The sequence below is a fragment of the Delphinus delphis genome, chromosome 9 (genome assembly GCF_949987515.2).
Source record: "Delphinus delphis chromosome 9, mDelDel1.2, whole genome shotgun sequence".
NCBI lineage: Eukaryota > Metazoa > Chordata > Mammalia > Artiodactyla > Delphinidae > Delphinus > Delphinus delphis.
In genome coordinates this window covers 79,851,694-79,876,700 of record NC_082691.1, presented here as the reverse complement: position 1 = coordinate 79,876,700, position 25,007 = coordinate 79,851,694, and the positions used below count along the sequence as shown (strand labels likewise).

Genomic DNA, 25,007 nt, shown 5'->3' with positions numbered 1-25,007 from the left:
CTCCGGACACGCAGGCTCAGCAGCCATGGCTCACAGGCCCAGCCGCTCCGCGGCATGTGGGATCTTCCCGGACCGGGGCATGAACCCACGTCCCCTGCATCGGCAGGCGGACTCTCAACCACTGTGCCACCAGGGAAGCCCCATGTGGGATTTTGAAAGACAGAGGAGACCATTTTCCAAAGGGAGGATGAGTCAGGAGCATGCAATGTTGTGTAAGGGCCAAGTAGGATGATGGCTGAGAAGAGGCTTTTGGTTCTCATCAGTGTCCTCCAAGAGGGCAGGTGCAGTGGAACAGTGGGGTATGGGGCAGAATTCGGACTGAAGAGAGTTAAGGAGTGAGCACATCGTGGGAGGGCAAGGCAGCTAGTTTAAATGATTGTTTCAAGTTTGACAAAGAAAAGGAAAAAAGAGCAAGCATGGTATAACCAGAGGTAGAGTGTTCCTTTAGAACAAGGGTAGTGCCAGTCTGGTTTTACACTCAGGGGAAGGAGACAGTAAAAACAGAGCTATGTGAAGTTTGGGGAAAAAAGAGCGAGAGAGAGAATATATTGATTGGCTAAGAGTCAGGTGGAAGTGGAATGGAATAGAAACAAGAGTAGAAATGTCAGTCTTGGGAAAGAAGGATGTGTCCTGCTGAGTGATAATGAAAAGGGACAAGTGAAGACAGAGATCTCTCAAATCACGTGTATGCATGCCCTCATTTCACGGATGAGGAAACCGAGGCTCCAAGAGTTTAAATCATGATCACTAGTCAGTGGAGGCACTTGGCCGGAATCCCATTGCCCTTTTCACTCTGCAGCCTCATTGCCTCTCTGACCATCTGTGAGGGGGCCATGTTGGCAAAAGTCTTGAAAAAGCAAGTTTGCTGACAGTGACAAGTAAAGACTACATGAGTATTTGCATTCATGCGTTGCATTTTCTTTTTATAAAATATAAACCTGCACACATAACAAGTATTATTTGAAAGAGTTGCAAAGCTGGGAATGTGGCTAGTTTGACTGAACCACTCCCTCATTGTCATAAGCTGATGTATAGCTTAGAAAGTGATTTTCAGAACAACACTGAGAAGACTAAGCCAATTCTCTAACTCAGCCAGAAGGCAGGAAATTTCTTGTGTTCTTAATCTTTGAATCTAGTACCTGTGACACCTGAATTCTGACTGCCTTGTGATTAATTCACCATTAGTTATGACTAATCCTTGGAATAGGGCATTCTGGAAATATTCTTTGTTTCGTCTTCTCATTAGGGAAATCCTGCTTGCTCAATGCTCTCTACCTGACCCTTCTGCTCCACTGATAGACTCTTCTAGTCATCACCCAATCTCCTCCTTTCCTAACACTATTGTTAATAAATCTCACCCTGTAAGTAACCCATTTCTTTCTACTCTGGTTCTTGAAAGACCTGCCAATTCTGCCAATTTCTTTCTCTCCTTGTGTGGATGCTGTATCATTTGAAACTCTGTTCGGTTACTCCAGAACTTCCATTCCCATCTCCTCTTATCATAAACTATACTCACATTTCTATAAATTTGTCTTATCCACAAAAGTTGTCTTATGCACAACTACCACCCCTGATTGCAAACTTCTAAAGGCTTCATGAATTATTGTCTTCTTCATCTTTTAGCCCACAAGGGGCACAGGTAGGTGATCAATAAACGTTGGTTGCATTGAACTGTACCAAGACATAAATGAAGTGCTGACTGTTCCTGGGAATCATCTAAGTAACTGAATAATCTTTTGATATTAAAATAAAGTTATTAAGGGAAATATGATTAGGGACAATTACTGCTTTCATAACAGAGTAGTTTTGATGCATCAATATCACTTAACAAATGCAACAGCTATTAATAACATAAAAGGCAAATCTATCAGATTAAGAATGGAAGATATCACAAGTAAAATTTTGTAGTTTGCTGATTATCAAAGTATATTATTCAGCTTGTAGGTGTCAGCAGTGAAAGATGTGGGTATACAAAACAGCTTGGAAGGAAGCTGAATTATCAATGATTAGCACAGTCACTAATTCTACGTTAAATAATAACTATTATAGCTTCACAAACGTAGAAATGGTAAAAGAAATGTGTTTATAGGCACACTAAATTCAAAGCCCGCTTCCCGAACCCCCGTTCTTGATTAATCACAGAGGAAGAAGGCTAACCAGTTACCTAGCAACAGCCACTTTCAAAACTTACTATGATTCCCCCCTGCAGAAAAGAGCAATGTGTGTTTCTAAGAAAGAATTTCTCTGGCAAATAATAGAGAAGAAATTTGGATACTGCAGAGTTTGGACTTAGACATTGGTTCAGATTTCAGTCTTGCCATGTATTAGCTGCAAACATCAGTTTCTCCATCTGTAAAATGGAGGCAAAACTAGAACTTATAACATTATTATGAGGATGAAATGGCATAGTGCATCCGTGGCCCTTAGCAGAGAGCCTGGCAGGTAGGAAATTGTCAATAACCCTAACCATTTTCTGTTGCTGCCGCTTCTACTTTTGCCATTGCTATTAGAAATCTAAGCCTGGCTCATGAGTAACGAGTAATTAATATTTCAAAAGAAACCTCTGGAAGTACATAAATACAAAACTGAAAAGTGACTTTGACTCAGAAATCATCAAAACAGTCATTAATCAAAAGGACTATAATCAGCGTGGATACCAGCTGATTGCACTCTTAATGGCCAAAATCTGTTTCAAGGCTGTAAACGTCCACAACCGCACCCATTCTTTTAAGACCAGTACTGTGTATTTCGTTAGTATGATTTGTGATCTTGTACGTGGGCATAAGAACTGCATCAACAACACCATCTTCCTAAATATCAACACTGACGCACATACATGCTTTAGGTCAAAGCATGTCTCTCCTATGGCGCCATCACTCCTATATGGTGTTCGAAAATGTCCTTAAAACATCAAGTTTGTATTCTAGCTTATGGATGTTTTGCAATATATATGGAATTTTCTCTTTTCACCTGGGAGCTGGTGTTGAGGACACTAGGCTTTAATGAAGAGAGGTTGTGTTTTCAACATTCGTCCTGAGTGTAAATATCCAGCTTGACTGCATTCTGTGACCTTGAGCGATCCACTTAACCTTCTGAGACTCAGTGTTTTCGGTGTAAAATGAAAATACAATGCTTTGCCCACAGGATTTTTGTTAGAATTAAATGCGCTTAGCTCATTCCTCTAAGACATAGGGAGCCCCAGGTGCATTTCCTCTTCCGCTCACCTCCATTTACTTCCGAAATTATCACACGCATTTCCATGGTTTATAAATCCACCTGTATGTGGGTAACCACCAATTTTACATCTCTAACCTGCCCTCTCAATTCCAGACTCATTTGTCTAACTGCCTATCCACCATGGCCACTTGGGAAACTAAGGGACATCTCACATTAACATGCCCACAGCAGCTTCCTAATCCATCATTCCTTCTGCCAACCTGTTCTTCCCTCAGACTTCATTTCAATGAATAGCACCTTTTCCCAATTTCATACATTTTATGCCAAACATTTGTAAAATTTATTGCCTTCTCTTCATCTTTACTGCTACTCATGTAAATTAAGCTAAAATCTACTCAACTCCACTGTTTTTAAAATGTTTTTAAAAGCTGAAAAATAAAAATTTTTAAATAAATAAATAAGAAAAGAAAAACAGCATGAATTTATTACCTCGTAATTTCTGTGGGTCAGGCATCTAGGCACAGCTTAGCCAGGTCCTTTGCTGAGCTGAAATCAAGGTGTCAGCTGGGCCTGCAATCTCCACAGAAGCTCAGGGTCTTCATTCAGGCTGTTGAGAGAATTCAATTCGCTGTGTTTGAATTACTGAGGTGCCCATTTTATAGCTGACTATTGGCGTAAGGTCACTCTCAGCAACTAGAGGCTACCCCTAGATTCTTGCCGTGTGGCCCCTTCCTTCGGCAACATGGAAGCTCACTTCTTTAGGCCAGCAGGAAAATCTCGTTTTTAAGGGCTCCCTTGAGTAAGTCAGGCCCACCCAAGATAATCTCCCTTTTGATTAACTCGGAGTCCATTTGTGGGAACCTCTGCAAAATCCTTTCACTTTAGCCATAAAAGAACCTAATCCCAGGAATAAAATCTTGCCCTGTTTACAAGTTCTGTCCACACAGAAGGAGAAAGGAATATACTAAGCATATATACCAGGGGCAGGATTCTTGGGGTTCACCTTGGAACTCTGCCTACCACACTTGACTTCCACTCTTGTTACGGTCAATCTTGACAATCCACCTAGCTAACATGTTTTATGAAATTCATAAATTTACATAGATTTTAAATTAGATCATGTCACTAGCTTACTTACTATGTTCCAATTACTCCTAATTGCATTAGTATTAAAATCCAAATTCCTTCTGATGGCCTACAAGGTTATATATGATCTGACCCCTATTGGCTACTCCTTGGACTTTATTTCATGTGACTGTAAACTTAGCTCACTACCCACAGCCACACTGGTCTTCCAAACTCATTCCTACCCCAGGGCCTTTGTACTTGCTACTTCCTCTGTCTGGAATGCTATTTCCCAGTTATCTACATGACTGGCTCCTTCTTGCCATTTAGATCTCATCTCAACTATCTCTTTTGTTGGTCACACTATGTAAAATTTCTCCCTCCACCTAATATCTTTTTATCATATTATTCTGTTTTATTTTCTGATTCATTATATGCTTACCTGTTTGTTTATTGCCTGTGTTCTTCATTTAATATAAACTGTGAGAGCCTGGACTATGTCCATCTAATTCGCTACGACATCCCCAAAACTAGGAGACTTATGATAGAAGAAATCTGTATCTGCTTTAGGCAGATACTTGCAGTCCCTTCACTTACAGGATATGAGGAAGTAGGAAAAGAACTACCACAGTGAAACTAACCCCGAGTATGCCACTCATTCCACTTTCATTCAAAATATTTACACCTGCATGGTGTTTACTTTCTTACTACTGAGTTAAAAAACAAAGACAAAACAAACAAAACAACCCCCCCCCCCCCCCCCGAGTTCAGCTTTTTTAAGCTTTCCTTTTTCTAAATGACCTATCCCTCCAGACAAAAATTTTGAAAAGCTCCTCTTAGGTCAAATCTCACAGGACTCTCTGCAGTGGGTGGGGAGAACAATGCAGCCTGATTTCTAGGTATGAGCTACAGATGGTGAAAAATGAAATTGGGTTTGGGGCATTGTTTTGAACCTAATCCAAGCAGCATTTCTCAATGTCTTCAGGCTGAACAAAATAACATAGACCACTGACCTGTAATCCAAGTCTAACAGATGGGAGAAAAGCTTAAGCCTTTTCCCACTTATTTTATTTTCCAACTGAAAACAACATTTATTTTTAAGCAGGCAATTCTCAGTAAAACCTCATGGACATGGTAAAGCATTTTTTTCCATTCATCAATTCTCTGTATTCTATAGCAATTTTTACTTATCATTTGTCACTTTCTAATGGCATAAATATATAAGCTAATCCTAGGATCTCTTCAAAGTAGATGGAATCATCCTCAAGTTGCCAATAACTCTAGGACCCAGGGAGATCAGCTCAAAGAAATTGCAGACAACATTAGAAATCTGCAGGTTTGAAAGCTTAATTTTGTTTTTTTAAAAACAGCCTTTGCATTTGTTAGGAACCATTCTAAAATAGAAGGAGTGCTCTAAAATAAATAAATTTGGCTTATGTTGAGGCATGTAGCATGAATCTTCTCATTTATTTACATGATCTTTTTTAAGTGGCAAAATACACTTAAATTTTAAGTGGTACGATTTAAATAGAAAAAATATATATTGAAAATCTGTCATTTCTATAAAGTTCTCTATATTTTGTGATTTCAAAAATAATTTTAAAAAATGTTAACAGTGTTTTTATTACTTCTGTATTATATTCTGTACTTTTCCAATTTCTGACTCTGTTACTGCTTCATGAAGAAAATTTAAAGACAACTGTTTCTCAAATTTTCTTTTTTTCCCCACACAGTCATAAAATAGGTAACTATATGAAATTTAGACATTTTGAAACAATGAATGTGAGGTTACCAAAGAAACTGTGCTTGTACCTGAACTTTTTTTGTTGCTATTGTCTTCTTCTTATTATGTGAGCTAAAAAGCTGAAAATAACTAGGAAAGAGAAAGGGAAAAGTTGATGTTTTCCACAGGACTTTTAATTATTTTTATCTGATTTATTCTGTTTGACTGAGCCCCAAAGCACTGTCTAATTCTAGGAAGAAAGGGCTAGAATATGTCTGGTAAGATGGTTGCAGTTGCTCTGGGGCAGAAGAAACAGAGAGGGAAACAGCTTTGAGAGACAACGCGGGTGGGGTCTGAGTCCCTTCCGAGTCTGGGATGTCAGCTCACAAGACGAAATGGTAATGGACACATTCAGTTTTGTTAAGTTAATTCTCATCTGTTCCCAAGTCTGCTTATTTGTCTTTCCTCACTCATATACTGATGATTTGAGTATGAACAACAAAACGCACACACCCATGCATACCTATTTCTTGTGCATTTCCATGAGTAGCAGGTACCGTGGTAGGTTCCTTCACAAACACTTCCTTATAGATTGAATAAAGGGAGCAAAAGTTATAACATGCCCACTCTTGTTTTTGTGGGAAGCAGCAATAATTATGCAGTTACAGACTCAAGAGGTGAGGAGTAAAACTAACTTCTGTATTTAATGGTGAATACCTCCCACATCTTCCTTCTTGGCTGGTGGCACAGGAAAGACGGGAAGTGCTGCTTCCCACTGACCATCAGAAAGGATTCCTCTTGTACTCCTTCTGTGAACACGTTTCCATATTTTCACACAGGCGCTACCCTGATTGTCACTGCATCAACTTTGGATCATGGTTTCTGATGTCCTTCCCGGCTGCTATTATTATTCTCCTCTTGTCATGGATTTGGCTTCAGTGGCTTTTCTTAGGATTCAAGTGAGTACATATTCCACGTTAATCAGATAAATAAAGGTGTCTGGGTTCCATGTTCTCAGCCCCTCATTCAGGGCTTTTACACCTATTTCACGAGTGCTGCATTCCTGCATTTCTCTTATCCACAAAACGGACACGTATGAACACATACATACATTAAGGACCCTCTAGAATATCACCTAACCAGTGTTGACTGTGGAAGAGAGTTTGTAGACAGAAATTCCATCTTGGTCTCCTTTGATCCCAACCCATTAAGACATTAATAGACCAGAAGGGCATACGAAGCTCATTAAAGTAACACTCTTAAAGTGTTACTTTAAGAAGTTTTGTCCCTCCTCTTGGTTTAATGTGGGGATTTCCTCAGGTTATCGAGTTACTTTAAACTGTAATATGCAGGGCTTCCTGCTTCATCCTAGTACCAACATTGATTTGCCCTTGAAAAACGAAAGAATATTGGATTGGGAATTGGGAGGCCAGGGACAAAGTTGTGGCTGCCCACAAGCCAGATGAGTAATCTTTGCAAGTCCTGATCCATTCTCAGTCTCAGTATCTTCAACTAAATACCATAGAATTTAACCGGAAGATCAGCAAGATCACTTTCAATGCTGTAATTCTAACACGGATGGGCCCCAGTTGAATACAGAGAAGTCAAGGTAGGAAACACGGATCAATCAAGAGCTGGAAAATGTCAAATAAATACATTCAAGGAGAATTTGCAAGTGTTTCTTTGGCTGGGACTGAAGTTGGTGGTTCATAAGTACCAATGAGTTACATGACTTAAATGACAGCCAACACTTAAAATTATACAGGGCTCCACAGCAAAATCTAAAATGCTGCATCATAGATTCACCATATATAACAATACTCCAAAAGAAAGGGGAAAGGGCTGTATATCAAACCTTGAGTATTCTTTTCCCTAAAAAAAAACCCCAAAAAATTCAACTTCATTTTCATAGGGTTTTATTTAAATAATTTCAAGGACCTATGAATGAAAAAACGTGTTATCCACCAAGCAGGGGAGACTGAAGTCAGCTTTTTGTACTTCCTTTGAACAGCAAAATACTGCAATCAGGTCGTATTCCCCCCCATGCCTGTGCCCAGATTTTCCAAGCTTAGTCATGTAAGGACTGATATTCTTCTCTCTCCATTCCTCTTCCTGGTTTTTCTCCAGAACTGCCACAATTTTGTTAGTAGTGGGGAGATGGTACTGATGAGTTTTTGAAAAATCTATTTGTCCAGATTGTGGGAGCAGTGTGAGGTTGTCCTCCTACTGAAGCAAATGAGTGGAATGTCACCGCCTTCAGCAGGTGGGCATTAGTGGGGAGAGGCTAGCTGCATACTAAATGCCCTTTCCTGGAAATCCAAGCCTTTGCGGGTCGATTCAATCGTACAGGTAGCAAAGCAGAATGCAGGGGATAGGAATCCCAAACCAACAGAGAAAGCATCCAGTCTCAGACCCACAGCTGTTTTGTTCTTTTTTTTGCTGCATATAATGACTTTATAAAATAAGTATGCAACCCTTGTCATTATTCTGAAGTCGCCAACCGCTTAAAAAGGAGAAATCAAGAAGATAAAGGGCAGATGTACTGAAATGTGTTTCTCTATGAGGAAAAACATCCTGTGAAGTGCATATATTAGGCCAAGTCCATAAATCATGATCAGTAGCATGTTGAAACTGTCCCCTTGTGGTCCACTGTTGGTTAGACATGGCACAGTTTCATGCTCCAGCTAATTCTTCAGTGTCCTTTTCAGTCTGCCAGGGTGTTCACCTCCAGAGGTTTTAGATTGACAAACAGAAATTATTAGCCCCTCCCCTGGCAGGCCACCATACATTCTGATTAGCGTGTTGGCTGTTAACACAGTTAACTCACCCATCATAAATGACCCCAACCCACTCGGGAAGTGAAGCTCATCTATCAGTGCCACGGAAGTTATTTAAAAGGAGAGGTTGATGCATTGTCATACGCTTCATCAGCTCCTTGGTGAAGGCATTAACCTTCATTTGTAGCAAAGCCAGTATGGCTTTTGACTTAACTATTGATTATCCCCAAGCAAAGTGACAAAATACATGTGCAGTCTACTCGGTAGAAAACAGTTTCTAAGGAGACTCATCTTTTCCTTTAACTCTACTTTTTAATTCTACAGATGGTTCTCAAGGCAGTCCATGGATCAGTTTCTTTTTTAATGGTAGGATTTATATTGTGACAAAGGGAAAAACTTCAAGACTGGCACTAGTCATAATTGAATTGAGGCTATAAAAATTAAGTATTACCTCATTGATCTTAAACACAACAACCAATCATGTTCCCTGGGGGTTGTGTGTGCATGAGGGTCATTATGAATATGTAGGATGGATGACTTACGAATTGAGGAAACTCTGATCCTTCACAGGGAGTAATAGTCCAAACAAATCTGAGTAGCAGAGTTACAGAAAAATAAGTAAATGAAATGTGTCTTTGTGTGATAGCTGCCCTCCCCAAAATATCAATGTTTACCCCAGCAATTTTACAGAAGAAAATGTCCCTGATTTCTTTTTTTAAAAAACTGCTTTATTGAGGTATGACTGACATACAAAGAGCTGTAGCTATTAAATGTACACAAAACTTACTGTGTTTGGAGATAAACATACACCCATGAAACCATCATCAATATCAATGACATAAACTCATCCATCACTTCCAAAAGTTTCCTCCCACCTCCTTTGCTTTTTGGGTTTTTTTTCATTTTTCCTTTTGTAGTAAACGCCCTTCGTATAAGATCTACCCTCTTAGCAAATTTTTAAGTATATAATACAGTATTGTTCTTCATAGGCTTTATTTTGTACAGAGATCTCCAGAACTTACTTATTTTGCATAACTGAAACTTTGGCCAACACCTCCCCATTTTCCCCTTACCCTAGCCCCTGGCAATCACCATTTTACTCTCTACTTCTATGTGTTTAACTGTTTTAGATTCCACATATAAGTGAGCTCATGCAGTATTTGTTTTTCTGTGTCTGACTTATTTCATTCAGCATCATGTCTTCCAGGTCCATCCATATTGTAGCATGTATCAGTGCTTTTATTCCTTTTTATAAGTAAATAATATTCCATTGTATGTATATACCACCACTTTTTCTTTATCCGTTTGTCCATCCATGGACATTTGAGTTGTTTCCATATTTTGGCTGTTGTGAATAATGCTGCAATGGATATATTTGAATGCAGATATCTCTTCAAGATCTACATGTCAATGTCTTTAGATATATACCCAGAAGTCCTTTCTATACCAACATATAATCTATCTGAGCTTCTCATAGACATTCCAAGAGATAATCCATAAGAATCTGGCCATTTTCCCATTTGTTTCTTCCTCTGGAGGGATTTTTTTTTTTTTTTTAAATCAAGGTTTAGAGCAGCACTTCACAAAAAAATGTTCAAGGTTTGGAAGACCCTGGACTTCAGGATAGGTAAATTAGTCACAGGAGAAAGGGGTCACTAAAACAAGCAGCTAAAAGAAATAGAGACTGACAGTTACTATTAGAAGTAAATTGGAAAATTATCTGGTTGATGCTATTAGGATATAAGGAGTAAACAAACTCAAAAAAAAAAAAAACAACTAATAGAATCGGTTTTAGTTCTGAGAACAGACCTAGTTTGAACTCTGTTCATCTTCAGTGTATGTGACTTCTATGCCCTAGTGTATAACTGGAGTTTAGCATATTTTGTGAAAATTGATGGATCTAGCAACCAACTATCTCATAAATTTGACAGAGGTACTGAGTGAATGAATCAAGTATTTACCGTGTATGTCAGTGTTTAGAGATAACTGGGCCAAAAAAAAAATCCATGATACTGCCCCTGCCCTCTAATAATCTGTTTCCTCACTAGTGAGATAAAACTTATACATGTGAGAAAATTAACAATAAAGATACTTAAGAAATATATTAAAATATATAACAATCAGGTATATAATGAAGTATTAAATTAGAGATGAGTGGTACATGGCAAAATTCCAGTGGTGCAAAAGGACTTGGAAGAGATCAGTGGATGATGTCATGGGAGATATGGAATGAAAATTAAGCAAACCAGGGAAAAACAGAAAAAAGGGGAGAAGAAATTCAAAGAAGGAGATAGGGGTATAGGCAAAAAGCACAGCTTTTTATTATTAGCAGGGAGATTTGTATTTTCTGACGCTTTGACACAAGTATCTTCTATAAAGGGAGAATTCTTTGCTTAACAGGCTTAATTATTCTTTTCAGCTTTAAGGAGATGGCACAGTGTGGCAAAACCGCAACAGCCAAACAAAAAGCTTGTGCTGAGGTTATTAAACAAGAATACCAAAAACTTGGATCAATAAAGTAAGTTACACACACACACACACACACACACACACACACACACAAGCAAGCAAACACAGAGATGCTGCTTATACTGCAAGTATCTGTTTAAAGGCAAATATGTGCACAATTGTCTTAGTGTATTTATTACACCTGATAAGGGCCCTGAATGTTCTAACCTTTGTGAATATAACTCAACATGATAAAATACATACCTTGTCTAACTAAAACTTACCAGGTGGAAGGACAAGAAACTGAAAGGCCCACAGAGGACTAAAGCCCCTTTCAAACTGCAGATTCTCTTAAATACTTGATACATCAAGTTTTGACAGTGCTTAGTGTTCTGCTAAGACTACTTCTGACAATAGTTCAGGGAGTTTCTACAAATGTCCTGACTGAGAAAAATAAATGAAAGGATTGGAATTTTCCCACAGGTATCAAGAAATTGTGACCTTAGTCCTCTTCATTGTAATGGCCCTGCTATGGTTCACCCGAGATCCTGGGTTTGTGTCTGGTTGGTCCGTGCTTTTTTCAGAGTAAGCATTACATGTTATGTTTGTCAACACTTCCTGTTTTATACTCAGCTTTTCTCCTAAGTGGTTCCTATAACTCTTAAAAACTGTATAAGATTTTTTTTCTTCTTTTCCATCAAAAAGATTTAATTCTTATCTTTTCAGGAAAAAAAAAAGATAAGGAATGAAATCTAGGGTAAGGCAGCAAACAAGGTAACCAAACTACCCTGTAACTAAAGATAAGTCTCCTTCAGACAAGGCTATTTTCATCTTTACAAAATTAGAAATATGATTGCAGGAAAGCCATGTTTTAAAATGGTCAGGAGTATAGACCTTGGAGCCACACTGCTTGGGTTCCATTCCTGGCTCTTCCACTTACTTTGGGCAAGTCACTTACCTCTCAGTTTCTCCATCTGTAAAATGGCGCTAATTAGAATAGTGCTGCGCTTCTTCCCACAGGAAGTGCAGTATAATTGTTTATTATGTGAACTCAATGCCACTCAATGCTTCTTAGTAACCTGATATGAATTCATATTCTGTGATTTTTGCTGGCTTATTTTTTTTTTTATTTCTATGGAGGGTTATTTATTTGGTTCATATTTTGTCTTTTCCTCTATTGATGTCCATTTTTGTATTAGTCGCTATAAATCCATCCTGCCCCTATTTTATAAATAAGGAAATCCTGAGTAAGCAATAAGACTGAGTTTACAAACTAATGTTAGAAGCTGGGTCAGAGTTAATTTTATCTCTCAGTGTCTAATATCCCAGCAGACATTGCTGAGTCATGTGAAGTGAGGGGGAAGATTGTAGCATAATTTTCTAAATTAAGGACCATCCTACATGTCAATATAAATACTTTGGTTTTGAGATTCGCATTCCCAAATCTGGCTTTCACTGAAGTCCTCTGGATCCTAAATTCAGCAGATCTCTGATTTGAACTTCCTGTCTCACATCCCCCAGCAAAAATCCATGTAGTGGGGTAGAAACCAAAAACATTTGAGTCAGATCTATTCTGCCCACATGGAATGAAGAAATTCTTGCATAGGAGCCTTCTGCTTATGTAGGCATTGCCAACATTTTTTTAAAGCTGCCAAGTCGGCGTCCCAATTCCTAGTGAGCACACAAGTGCAGCAATGCAGTGTGGTACATGTTTCAAAGGATCAGCTGCAGCTTTATAAACTTTTTATTTCCATTAGGACAAAAACGTTTCATCTCAAGAAGTCAAAACAAAAGGCAGTATCCAATCATTCAAAGCAAGCTATTCAAAGCAAACTATTATTTAATAGTTTGATTCGAACTTCATAGTTTTGGAATAGGACCTAGACCAACAGAAAAAATAATTCTTCCTCCTTTTAAAAATCCCACTCCTATCATTCTAGAGAGGGAGGGTCTTCTCTAAACACCAGTATGTAAAAACCAAATGAAATCAGGCAATGGGTAATAAAAACCAGGCAGAAATCCCAAGAGGAAATTCAATATAATCAGCTTCTAATTTCTACTCCTTATGGGAGGAAAATGTAATTCAGGAGATTTTTTTTTTTGTAGCAGGAAAACAAGGCGTACTTGCTTTGGGGAGGTGCTCATGATATCTAGAATTCTGAGAGAAAACAATAAGAAAAGAAACAAAGCTTTGAAAGAGGAAGGGATTTGAAGATATACATCTAATTGGCAATTAGATGTATAAATTGCCAAGGCAAATAAAATTTGCATAAGCTTAATATTTTGTAATACTGAGACAACATTAGTTCATAATAAACCAAAATAAAATAAACTAATAATAAATAAAATGATAGTAGTTTTAAAAGTCTTTTAAAAAGCAGTTATTTCTGTATTTATGGCTTGATTTTATTTAAAGTATATATTCTGTAGAATACATTTGTAATGTAGAGGTTTTAGGCATTTAGAGTTTCCAAAGCTAGAATGATAAATCTAGATTTATAGCTACCACCTCATGTTTTCATTCCATCTGTTTGAACCTGGAAGGAATTCAATATGTCTTTTCATATAAAGCAAAATCAGATTACATGATGCCTGACCTAATTTGGCAAAAATTCAACCAAAATTATAACTGAAATAAGAGAAATAAGGAACAGTAAAATAATAAATATAGGTTAAGTTTGTTGAATAAATTACACCAAGGCAGCTTTTTACTCCACAATGAAATAAAGAAAATCTATATTTGGGGAAAACAGACTTCTTTATAAAATTGTCAGATTGAATAAAATAATGCATTTCCTTGATTATGTAAATTGTTCAAATAAATTACAGGAATAAAGAGCCTCTATACTATGTATGCATTGCTGAGTTACAAGGTAGCAAAATAATTTTTAGGGTGTACATACTTCTTTTCAGACTACGAAGATTCACTAGTTAATACGCTAACTTCTAAACTGACTTCTAATTATTTATGCCTGTTTCACTCATATCTGGTCTCCAGGTACTTCTTAACTGTTGGGGCTTCTGGGAACCTGTTCTACTTGCTGGAATGGCCTGGTGATTCTAAGACCCCATCTGTTTCTGAATAACTCTTAATTTGTTCAGTGATCATTTATGAGTACCTCAAAGCCATTCTAATAATTAATATCCTTGATTGAGTTTCACAGGGTGCAAAGCATTAAATGGGTGATTTCATTTGTATGATATGGCAAGGCCTATAAACACAGAAGCAGACGTTATATCTTAGAAAAACAGATCAATTCCTTTTCACAATTTACAGAGAGTTTTAAAGGACGCTCAAAACATCCATGCCGTGCCACAATTCAATAGTAGCCTTTTATAAATCAGTTATACAGGATTTGGCCTATTGTTTCAACCTCAATGCTTTGCCAATAAAATTAAAGAAATAATTCAAAGAAGTTATTTACCAGATCTGTCAGCTTTACCTAGAAGTGAACTCTTGGCCTAGTATATCAACATATGTATACATGGTTTTGAAAATAAGGAGATATATATGAAAACAATGGGGATATAATCTGAGATTTTTCAGTCCCACTAAGTTACATATTTAGTTGGGAATTACAGACTTTAGAGCAGATTAGCCAGAATAAATTACCAATACCACCACTTCTACTTGTATGCTATCAGCATAATCAGTTGGTGCTTAGTTCATACAAATTCTTGATGGCATTTTTTAATGCACACACATGTCTTTTTTTCAGGTACCCTGGTTTTGCTACAGATTCAACTGTTGCCTTACTTGTAGGACTCCTGTTCTTTCTTATCCCAGCTAAGAGATTGACCAAAACTATACCTACAGGAGAAACTGGTTGAGTATTATTTATAATTCTGAATGAATTTGACAGAAGAGCAAAAATACAAAATTCCCTTGGTTTCAATTAACACGTAGAACAGAAGGAATGGACATGGACACAACCCCTGGCTTACATCTCCTGTTTATACACTGCAACCCCTATTCAGACAGCACACATCCTCTCCTTATACGCAGGATTATCTTACTTTGCAGAAGGTAGACGTAGATTTCCTTATGCACCATGGTTATGTAGGATTCTGCTATGGGTGATACTATTTGGTCTGCCATGTACCCACTTCCCTGGTCATAATCGGAATTAATCTTACTATTGGCAAACGTAGGAAAAGGAGCTTGGAAGTCATACTTCAAGATGAGCCCTTGGTAATTAATACTGAGGATCTAAAAAGGTGACGAGTTTCAACGGGAAGAGTATTTACAGCCTCATAAGTAGCCTTGGAGAAAATGCAAATCAACCCCACACTTAGCCATAACCTAGTGTCACAGTTGAAAGAAACCACATTCAGTGGGAGCGTTCATTGCCTTTATAACACACAGACAAGAAAGTGTGTCTGTTTATGTGCGTATACCCATCCTGTCCCCAACACACACACACTTCTTAAACATAGGATCTATCCATGCCTGTGCTTTATACTAGCACAGAGTATTTTGGGTAGTCAGATTCATATGTTGTCAATATGGGAAAATGGTTTAAAATTGTTTGGAAATGGCCTAGCAGAGTTGTAGGTTTTTCATTCATCCTTTATCTATTTATCTATCTATTTATTTATTTTTTATTTATCTGCTGGGACGGAACTGGGAGTCATGCAGTTGGGTTGGCCCACCTGCCTCCTTGAGTCAGAATAGATAAATGACTAATGGGTCACATTTCCAGGACATGATATATGTAAACAGTATAGTGTAGAAATACATGCCTTTTGTTCTTCACTTGAGACTAGAATATCTCAAATGTGTTATAAGGAGGTGTTGTAATATAGAGCAATGATTCCTGTGAGACCCTGAGGACTCTGACCATTGCAGTCAAAGCCCTAAGGCCTTGCAGTGGCAAGTGCTATACTTGGCTTAACTCCTCTGGCTCCCACATCTGAGTCCCCTTCTCAGAAAGAGCCTTGCCCTACCCACCATCCTCTCCCTTCTCATTCTGCAGCTCCTCTTCTCCCTGATAAACTCATTCACACTAGGTTTTAAAATGCCAAATAAGACATAAAATATTCAGTTTTAGATGAGAGGTACATTCAGAGATGATTGCATTTTGACAGGATATATGGCTTTAATTCGAGCAGGAAATAGCAAAATTTCCATCAACAGTGAGGGTAGGTTTGGTTTAGGTTTGGGATAAGGAGACAGGAAGGGGACTTATTAGTAACCTTAAAACCTCACCATGTAGAAGCTTGCCTGTTATACACAAATGTTAAATGGGCATAATGTGTTCATGGATTATGTTATTTCTAAGCAAATCAATGGAGCTATCAGGACCCAAATATCAAGAGAAATCCTTATGATTATTGCTTTATGAGCATTTTAAGGGTCTCATGAATAATACATAAATTTTAAAATCTGAACTTCAAATTATTTTAAACAGAAATTCTGGTGAATCTATCATGACCCTCCTCATGATTTGAAAAAACAATAAAATATTCAAATAGATATAAGTGAATAATAATTATAATGTTCTACTGATGCTGTTGAACCAATGGCGTATTACAGACATTTCACATAGCAAAGGACAGTATAGCCCAATGCACTTGTGACTCATAGTAGGCAAAGATGTTCGTGGAATGAATGAATAAATGAATGAATGAACAGTATTATATATGACAGTGTTATTTATCTAAATTTATTCTATAATAAAATAGAAAGGATTTTTACAAGTTATGGATTTTTTTCTTTTTTTATAATATAATGTTCTGCCTAGGCCAGGTGGAAATTACTCAAAGTCCAGATCAAGTTTCCTATCTAAGAACAATACAAGAATATTAAAAACTTCTTGTGAGATGGCTACTTAGGATAATAAGCAATGTCATATTGTCATATTTTAAGCAATGTGTAACTGTAGGACTTTTGTTTTTCAGTTGCTTTTGATTACTCTCCACTGATTACTTGGAAAGAATTCCAGTCATTCATGCCCTGGGATATAGCCATTCTTGTTGGTGGAGGGTTTGCCTTGGCAGATGGCTGTGAGGTAATACTCTGTGTCTAAGATAGTTAGCAATTAACTAGACTGTTCGAAAGAAGAACGCAAAGACAGTCAAGCTTTTGGAATGCTCAACTTCATCCTTTCATTGTAATGATGCAGATTTCAGTAGCCATGCAGTAACTGTACCACACAGATGAGGTAAGTTCAGAGTTCAAGAATCTTTATAAGCATAAAACATCATTGTTTATGATGTCCCAGCATATCAAAAGAAAAAAAGAAAATTAGAATTCTTAATCCATGAAATAATATTAGAAGACCAGCTTAATAAGAAAAATATGTTATATAAAAATTATATGTACATATTTTTTTTTGTTTATACCTTCACCTTATTTGATGATGAATTTAAGTTGCTCTCAGATGTCTCTGCAGTATATCATGGTCCTAATGTTGCCAAAGAAGCATGAGAAACAACAGTACTTTATTACATTATTTATTACATATCATATTAAATATATTAAAGGTACTTAAAACATGCTTATTGAATGAAGTCCAGAAAGAATTTCACATAGCCATGTTTAATATTGTATTATGTCTAATTGTAGGAAGAAACAAAACCGTCATGAGAAATAAAGTTGGCTATTTCTTTGGCCTGTCATCTATGCAGTTGATATAAAGTAGAAGTCTGGGGAAGCCTTTGTCCCTTGAAATTGCCCTGGTTATTATAGGGTTGCTAGAAGAAAAGTATCTTCTCCAGAAATTCCATGAAAATCCTCTCCTCTTTAACTAATTATTCGGGACTTAGTAGCCTTCTGTGAAACACTCAAAACTCATGGACATTCCATTTCCTTCTTCAGTCATCAAAGTAAAAATGATGGTGAGAGAGAGATCATGTCAAGTCCTTCAGTTTCTGAAAAGTTGTATTTTTATACTTTTCAAGACAAATAACTATCTGTTCTGTTCTATTCTTGACAGTCTAAGGGAAGACTGGTTTTTACTTCTGACTTTATTGTCAATTCTTCTGTATGATATTTGGATACTGAGTTTTCAGCAATTTAGTAATAGGTGAAAGTCTTAGAAATTGTCTCAGTTCTGAGTGCCCCTTACAATGTCGTTTTAGGTCTAGATTTGGCTTGCCTCATAGACTGTTCAAATATAAATGACAGAAATAGAAGACAAATACACTTTTCTACTAGCTCAGTAGTAATGAGATCAGGTTTCTCAGAATAAATAACTTCTATTCCTATGTCTGCTAATTTGAATTGTGAGGAAATCAGAATCAGCAATTCTAGCATTGATGTGAATTTGTTCATCTCTCCTTCCTAGACTATCTGTCACTCAAAGTGGTTTTAAAAGCATTGGCCAGACCCTAGAATAGCAAAATTGAAGGAAATGAAAAGGTGTGGACTTAGTCTGATGCACTAGGCTCTCTCACTGGAAGAATGAGGGAAACCATGGAGGGACTCTGCTGTGAAAATCCTAGTACAAAGAATCAGGTTTCTGTGGGATACCCCAAATCACCCTATTTCTATAGCTGTGGACAACTATTCCACTAGAAACTGGTTTTACAAAGATTTGGAGACAGTTACTTTTTAAAAATTTTGTTCCAAACTGTAATTAGTTTGGCAAATGCCTAGAACTAGATAACCTTTCTAGTCGGGAACTGTGAGATTGCAGCTCCTAAAGCTTTCACCTCATTGCTATTTCCTCTCTCTTAAATGCTCCTTGATTTTGGTTCAACATGATTGAACTCTCACGAACTGACAGTCACCTTCAAAATCTTATCAGTGAACAACTCCTCCTCTCCCATTTTCACACATTCCTCAAAATTTTTCTATTAAGTTAAATATGGAGGACTTAACACTTTGACTCAGGTCTCCACTAAAATGGAAATAGCACAACAAAAAAGTATCAATCTCTAAAGACAAAGAATAAATGGCAGGAACAATAACATACAAGAGATACTGATAAAATTTAGAAGATGGAAGAAGATATATGAGGGGTCAATGACTTTGTAAAGAAGTAGAAAAAGATTCAATCTACAGCCTGCAAAAAAAAAGCCAAAAAGAAACAAACATGCATCCACAAGATTCTGGAAGAGTTTAGGAATTGGAAGCAGCAGATTAACTGAAAGCTAGAGAAAAAACCAGCACTAAAAATGGAAGATTGTTTAAAAAGTCTGTAAGGAGGTGTGAGCCTCCAGACACTCCCTCCAGCCCTGAACAGAGAGACAACTGCCCTCTCTCCTCCCTGGTAGAAAATTTAGATTTACTCTGTAAAAAATCGAATCATTGAGACACTGGCTTACAGTTCAGTCACCTATAGTAATGTCTTCCTCTCAACAATCTTCACTTAGACACAAAGAGCTTCCAATTGTGATTTTATCGCCTCCCTTTAAAACATAAATAGGTAGTCCAGGATTACCAGACAGTGGGGAAAGCCTCTGATACAACAACCAGTAACAAAAAATAAGCAAAAAGAGAAAGAATACCAAAAAGACAAGGAAAATGTGTAAAGTAAAAGAAAACTTCCAAAATTTTTCATTGATGCTTCAAAGAGATATCAGAAACATTAAAGTCATGAAAGTAAAACAGAATGTAATTTTTTTTTTTTTTGGAAAAATTCTGTGAACATAGGCTATTTTATTTCCACAGGGGATGCACTGGAAACTTTTTTTTTTAATTTAATATAATTTAATTTTTTTATACAGAGGGTTCTTATTAGTTATCTATTCTATGCATATTGGTGTATATATGTCAATCCCAATCTCCCAATTCATCCTACCACCACCACCCCCCCACGAGAATGTAAATTTTTTTAAATGAACTAGATAGAAAATAAGAAAGAGCCACTGAAAATAAGAAATAGAACAACAGGAATTTTTAAATTCAGTAGCAGGGTTAGAAATTGAAGTTTGAACTTATCCCAGAAAATAGAACAAAAAGATGAAGAGAAAATAATATTATTAAAAAACAATAAGAAAATTAGAGTATCAATCCAACAGCTGACCAATAATAGCATCAGAAAGAGAAGGGGAAAAAAAGAAGAAAGAAAATAGAAATAGAAGGCCACTTCCAAAAAATATGACAAGAAATTTCATGGAACCGAGGACTTAAGAGATTCTGGACAGAGAGAGCTACTGAGAACCCAGTACCAAACCACCTCATGTAGGATTTTGATATGATCCCAGTGGCTTCCAGAGACAAGGGACAATATGTGGTGTAATCTTTTCCAGCTGTATCTAATCAGGTGTAGATAAAATCCATTCTTAAAATATATTTAAAGATGAATTTGTGCCAATGTGATTTAAATGGTAAATAGTCTTTTTCCATCTAAAAAACAAAACCCAGGGAATTCCCTGGTGGTCCAGTGGTTGGGACTCTGCGCTTCCACTGCAGGGGGCACAGGTTCCATCCCTGGTCAGGGAACTAAGATCCCAAAGGCCTCGCGGTATGGCCAAAAAAATAAATAAATAAAAATAAAATAATAAAAAATAAAAACCCAAAACAAACAAAAAAGTAAGTCAGAACTGCAAATAATATACATAATATCTGGCTATCACATCTGGCGATGTTTTTGTCAACTTCTGATCTGAGGGTATACTGCTTGTAATTAGAGCATTTCTGATGTCCATCCTACTTTGTCATGAGCATACAGATTCACACATGCAGCAGCTCACTGAAATCTCACAAATGGAGGATTTTCCCTTCCATTTGACTATTAATTTGACTGTGGCAGATTTTTCTGTATTATGTACAATGAATCCAAGATCAGAATATTATCCGGCTTCTAAAGAACCCAACTGGAAGCCACAGGAAGTGGAGCAATAATTATTTGGAGTGGTAATTTTTTCAAGTCTAGAATTCTACAAAAGCTAAATATCAAAGCAATGTGAAAAGAAAAGAAAGAGGTTTTCAGACATGCAAAGACTAAAAAAATTTACTTCCCATGCACCAATTAACAGGAAGCTACAGAAGATGTGGTCCTGTGGCCCACCAACACAAAGAAGTTAGCAAGAAAGGATTCCCACATCAGAGAGAGATGAAGGGAATCCACAGTATGCTAGTGAAGAGAAGTCTCTTTATAACAGTAAAGTAGATCTAAAGAGCAACTAGTCCCAATGGAGCAGAAAAAGGGAACACTACAAAATTGATACCTCCATTAGGGAAAATGAAAAAGGACAATTACCTGAAATTTTTATCTACTTGTGAGGCGTTTTCCATTTTTACTGGAGAGTGTACTGGAGAATTAGTGATAGATACTTAGAAAACTAAGCAAACAAAAGAGTAGGGAGGGCTTCCCTGGTGGCGCAGTGGTTGAGAGTCCACCTGCCAATGCAGGGGACACAGGTTCGTGCCCCGGTCCGGGAAGATCCCACACGCCGCGGAGCGGCTGGGCCCGTGAGCCATGGCCGCTGAGCCTGCGCATCCGGAGCCTGTGCTCCGCAACGGGAGAGGCCACAACAGTGAGAGGCCCACGTACAGAAAAAAAAAAAAAAAAAAGCATAGGGAAATTATTTCCTGGAAAAACAAACAAACAAAAAGTAAAACAAAAAAGTGAAAGCAATCACAGTACACTAAGTGGCTCAGTTGTGAACGATATCCATATAATCATAATGGCAAACTTTAAATATTGATTTAACCAAAAATGTTGACATATGAGTGAGTGTAAGGGAATGGAGGGTGGGGACAGGAAATATATGTATGGTGGAAGGTGTTAGAAAGCTGAATTCTATGTATGGTGGAAGGTGTTAGAAAGCTGAATTCTTATGCACGTATTAGGAAATCAGTAAATAATGTCTACATTTGAAAATTTAGAAATATGAAAAAGTAGAATTTTGTAAAATAGCTATCAACACATAAACATGGTTATAAATAGCTAATATGGATGAAAGTTGTTGCCTCTGGGGAACACAGATGTGGACAGAGGTAGACCAGAAAGGCTGCTCTTTTCTTAAAGCCCTATAGTACTACATGGCTTGTTATACCCACATATATTAATTAGATATAATTAAAATTTAATTGAAAAGATGTGGGAAGACAATTCAAACTTCCTAAAGTTTGGTATATTAAAATGAGAATAATTGCGAACTTTTCCATGCCAAACCCACCTAGATCTAACAAACCACAGAAAAACATGAAAGATTAAAATTATACTTTAGAAACTGAGTTCTTAGATCAAATAATGCTTTTTAATATATTTAAATGTCTGAGTAAATGACTTATTAATGAATGCTAAATATCGCAAATTTGTTTTTTTAGGAGTCAGGACTATCTAAATGGATAGGAAATAAATTATCTCCTCTAGGTTCATTACCAGTCTGGCTAATAATTCTGATATCTTCTTTGCTCGTCACATCTTTAACAGAGGTAGCCAGCAATCCAGCTACCATTACCCTCCTTCTTCCAATACTGTCTCCATTGGTGAGTATCTCATTTATCCTATTTACACTATTCATTGAAAGAATAGTGTTCTACTTTGTGTGTTCTCATATTGCAGTGTGGAATCATTTGGGTCCTGAATGGTCCCCCTGTAGGTAACTTACAGAGTCGTCCTTATTTGCATTCATACTTTCTTAGGAGACCTCAACTCAGGAGAACTCTTTTCTTCCATGTTCAAGCAGCATGATCTTAAGTGAACCCTCTACCTTCTTTCTACCCATATTCTTCATTTGCAGATAAACAGGAGGGTCAGCCCAGATCCTTTCCAGCTCTAGAAGACTTTGGGATTCAGTGCTTCCTGGCAACTTTAGTTTTAGATCTCTAACACTGATACTTCTCCCTCCAGAAGATGTCTTGAATTTTTGAGAAGTGCTTCATATAAGTGATTTGCAAGGGAATAAAAAGCTATGTTTACACTTCAGGCTTCAAGCTTAAATGTCTTAGATGCAGTTCTCTACGGCCCAGGGAAGAATTTAAAAAGATAAGAAGCAGATTTGCAAGGAGAGAGAGGGAAGACTGTCTCTCTTCCTCTCCATCACTAGCTGGCAATTACAAGAAACAGCTTCAAGTAAAATGTGTTTCTTATTGGGACAGATGAGTTTGGTGAAAGGAAAGCACTTTGGATGAAGAAGAATTGCCCTTCTGGAAGTGTTCTGCTACCAGCTCAAGGGGCAGATGTTGGCATTCTTGAGCTGCTTCAAATTAGAAAAGAAATGTAGGCAGGTTATGTTGGTAAAATACAATTTTGGGTTTTTTCTGGTTTTTATTTCTCAACATGGAGCAGTTAAAAAATCATGTGATAAATTAAGAATAGTAGTAACTCTTCTGTGATGATTCCTAAGAAAATATTAAATTACATATGTCACAGAGGTAGTAAAGTTAATGGAATGATGAGAAGCTTTGGAGCCAGAGGGACCTGAGAACTCTGTAAGCTCTACTGCTTGCCAGCTATGTGTTTGGATCAGTTACTTTAACGCATATGGACCTCAGTTTCTTCATCTGCTATTTGGGACTACAGTTATGATCTTTTAAGGTCGTAGTGAAATTTAAATTATATATATATAAATATACAATGTTATTATGTTATACATTATATATATGTTAAATTTTACATATATATTATATATATAACATATATATATATATATATATATATATATATATATATATATATATACACTTAGCACAGCACTTAGCGCTAGATCAGTTATAAACAGCTGCTGTTTTAATTTTGTTTCTGGAATAAATGATACTTTATTTTCTAAATGAACTGAGCTATAATGCTTAAATGGACGCCAATCACCATATAAACAATGATAAGAGGAAGATACGTTTTCTAAAAATTATTCTTCCAGTTATAACTGCATTTATGTATATATACTTTTATGTCTTTATATATCAATCTGCTTCTGGGAAAGTTTATTATAATAATTTTGCTCATTTTGATGCCTATCTCAAAATTTTACTTAGACTCCTTTTTATCTTTTCCAACAGGCTGAAGCCATTCAAGTCAACCCTCTTTATATTTTGTTACCTTCTACTCTGTGTAATTCATTTGCATTCCTCCTACCAGTAGCAAATCCACCCAATGCTATTGTTTTTTCGTATGGCCATCTAAAAGTTACTGACATGGTGAGTGAGCTGAAAGAATGCTATCAAGACCAACAGACATTATTTTGTGATATCTTGGGTTGTCTATCCTTTTATACGCTAGTCAACTGCTAGGAAATGCATAGCCTGAGTACTACTTCTGAAGGTGAGTTCATGACTGGCCATAGAATTGTTTTTAAGAGTGATACTGGCCATAGAATTGTTTTTAAGAGTGATAACCAGAAGCAAACATGCCATTAATATTTACAGTCACAAATACAGAGATATTGAATGCATCAGTAATACGCTGGCAGAGGAAGAGAGCAAACAATATGGCTTAAGCTTACATGTCAAGATCAGGACCCAACTTGACCTAAGCAAAAGGGTTAATGAAATTCAGCAATCAAGCACTGTGGTTTACTATCATGAATATTTACAGAACTGACATTTGCTCTGAATAAGATGTTGGGCTCAGTGCTTGACTGATGAAAAGTCATCTTTCTTTTTCTGATTCTAATAGTGGCACCTGAAATAAAACGAAATGAAATGAAGTGAAATGAAATGAAATTAGCACAAGCAAGTAATAATAGAAACTTTAAGTGACAAAACGTGCACATTTTGCCAATTACAAAAGTTGTGGTAGAGAAGGACTAGCTTGAGAATATCCTGCTCTTCTCTCAATCTTGATCACCAGCTTTCGGAACAAACCAAGCAAGACTATAACTAAAGGCAATTCAGTGAGTTTGCTGTGCAAATGCAGTTCCAAGTTAAGCCCCAGGTTCTTTTCTTCCAGACAGATTGCTGTCCCTAAACCCCTGTAACG

The 25,007-nt window shown here is 37.0% G+C and overlaps 1 protein-coding gene across 1 annotated transcript in view; it reads left to right on the top strand.

Moving 5' to 3' along the window:
- The window catches only part of SLC13A1 (solute carrier family 13 member 1), a 76,124-nt gene that overhangs the window by 49,449 nt on the left and 1,668 nt on the right, over positions 1–25,007 (top strand). The window contains exons 8-14 of the mRNA XM_060020813.1: positions 6,805–6,924; positions 11,162–11,260; positions 11,674–11,775; positions 14,910–15,016; positions 17,092–17,201; positions 22,415–22,576; positions 24,089–24,226. Of these exons, the coding sequence (XP_059876796.1) occupies positions 6,805–6,924; positions 11,162–11,260; positions 11,674–11,775; positions 14,910–15,016; positions 17,092–17,201; positions 22,415–22,576; positions 24,089–24,226 (838 nt within the window). The remainder of the gene's footprint in view (positions 1–6,804; positions 6,925–11,161; positions 11,261–11,673; positions 11,776–14,909; positions 15,017–17,091; positions 17,202–22,414; positions 22,577–24,088; positions 24,227–25,007) is intronic.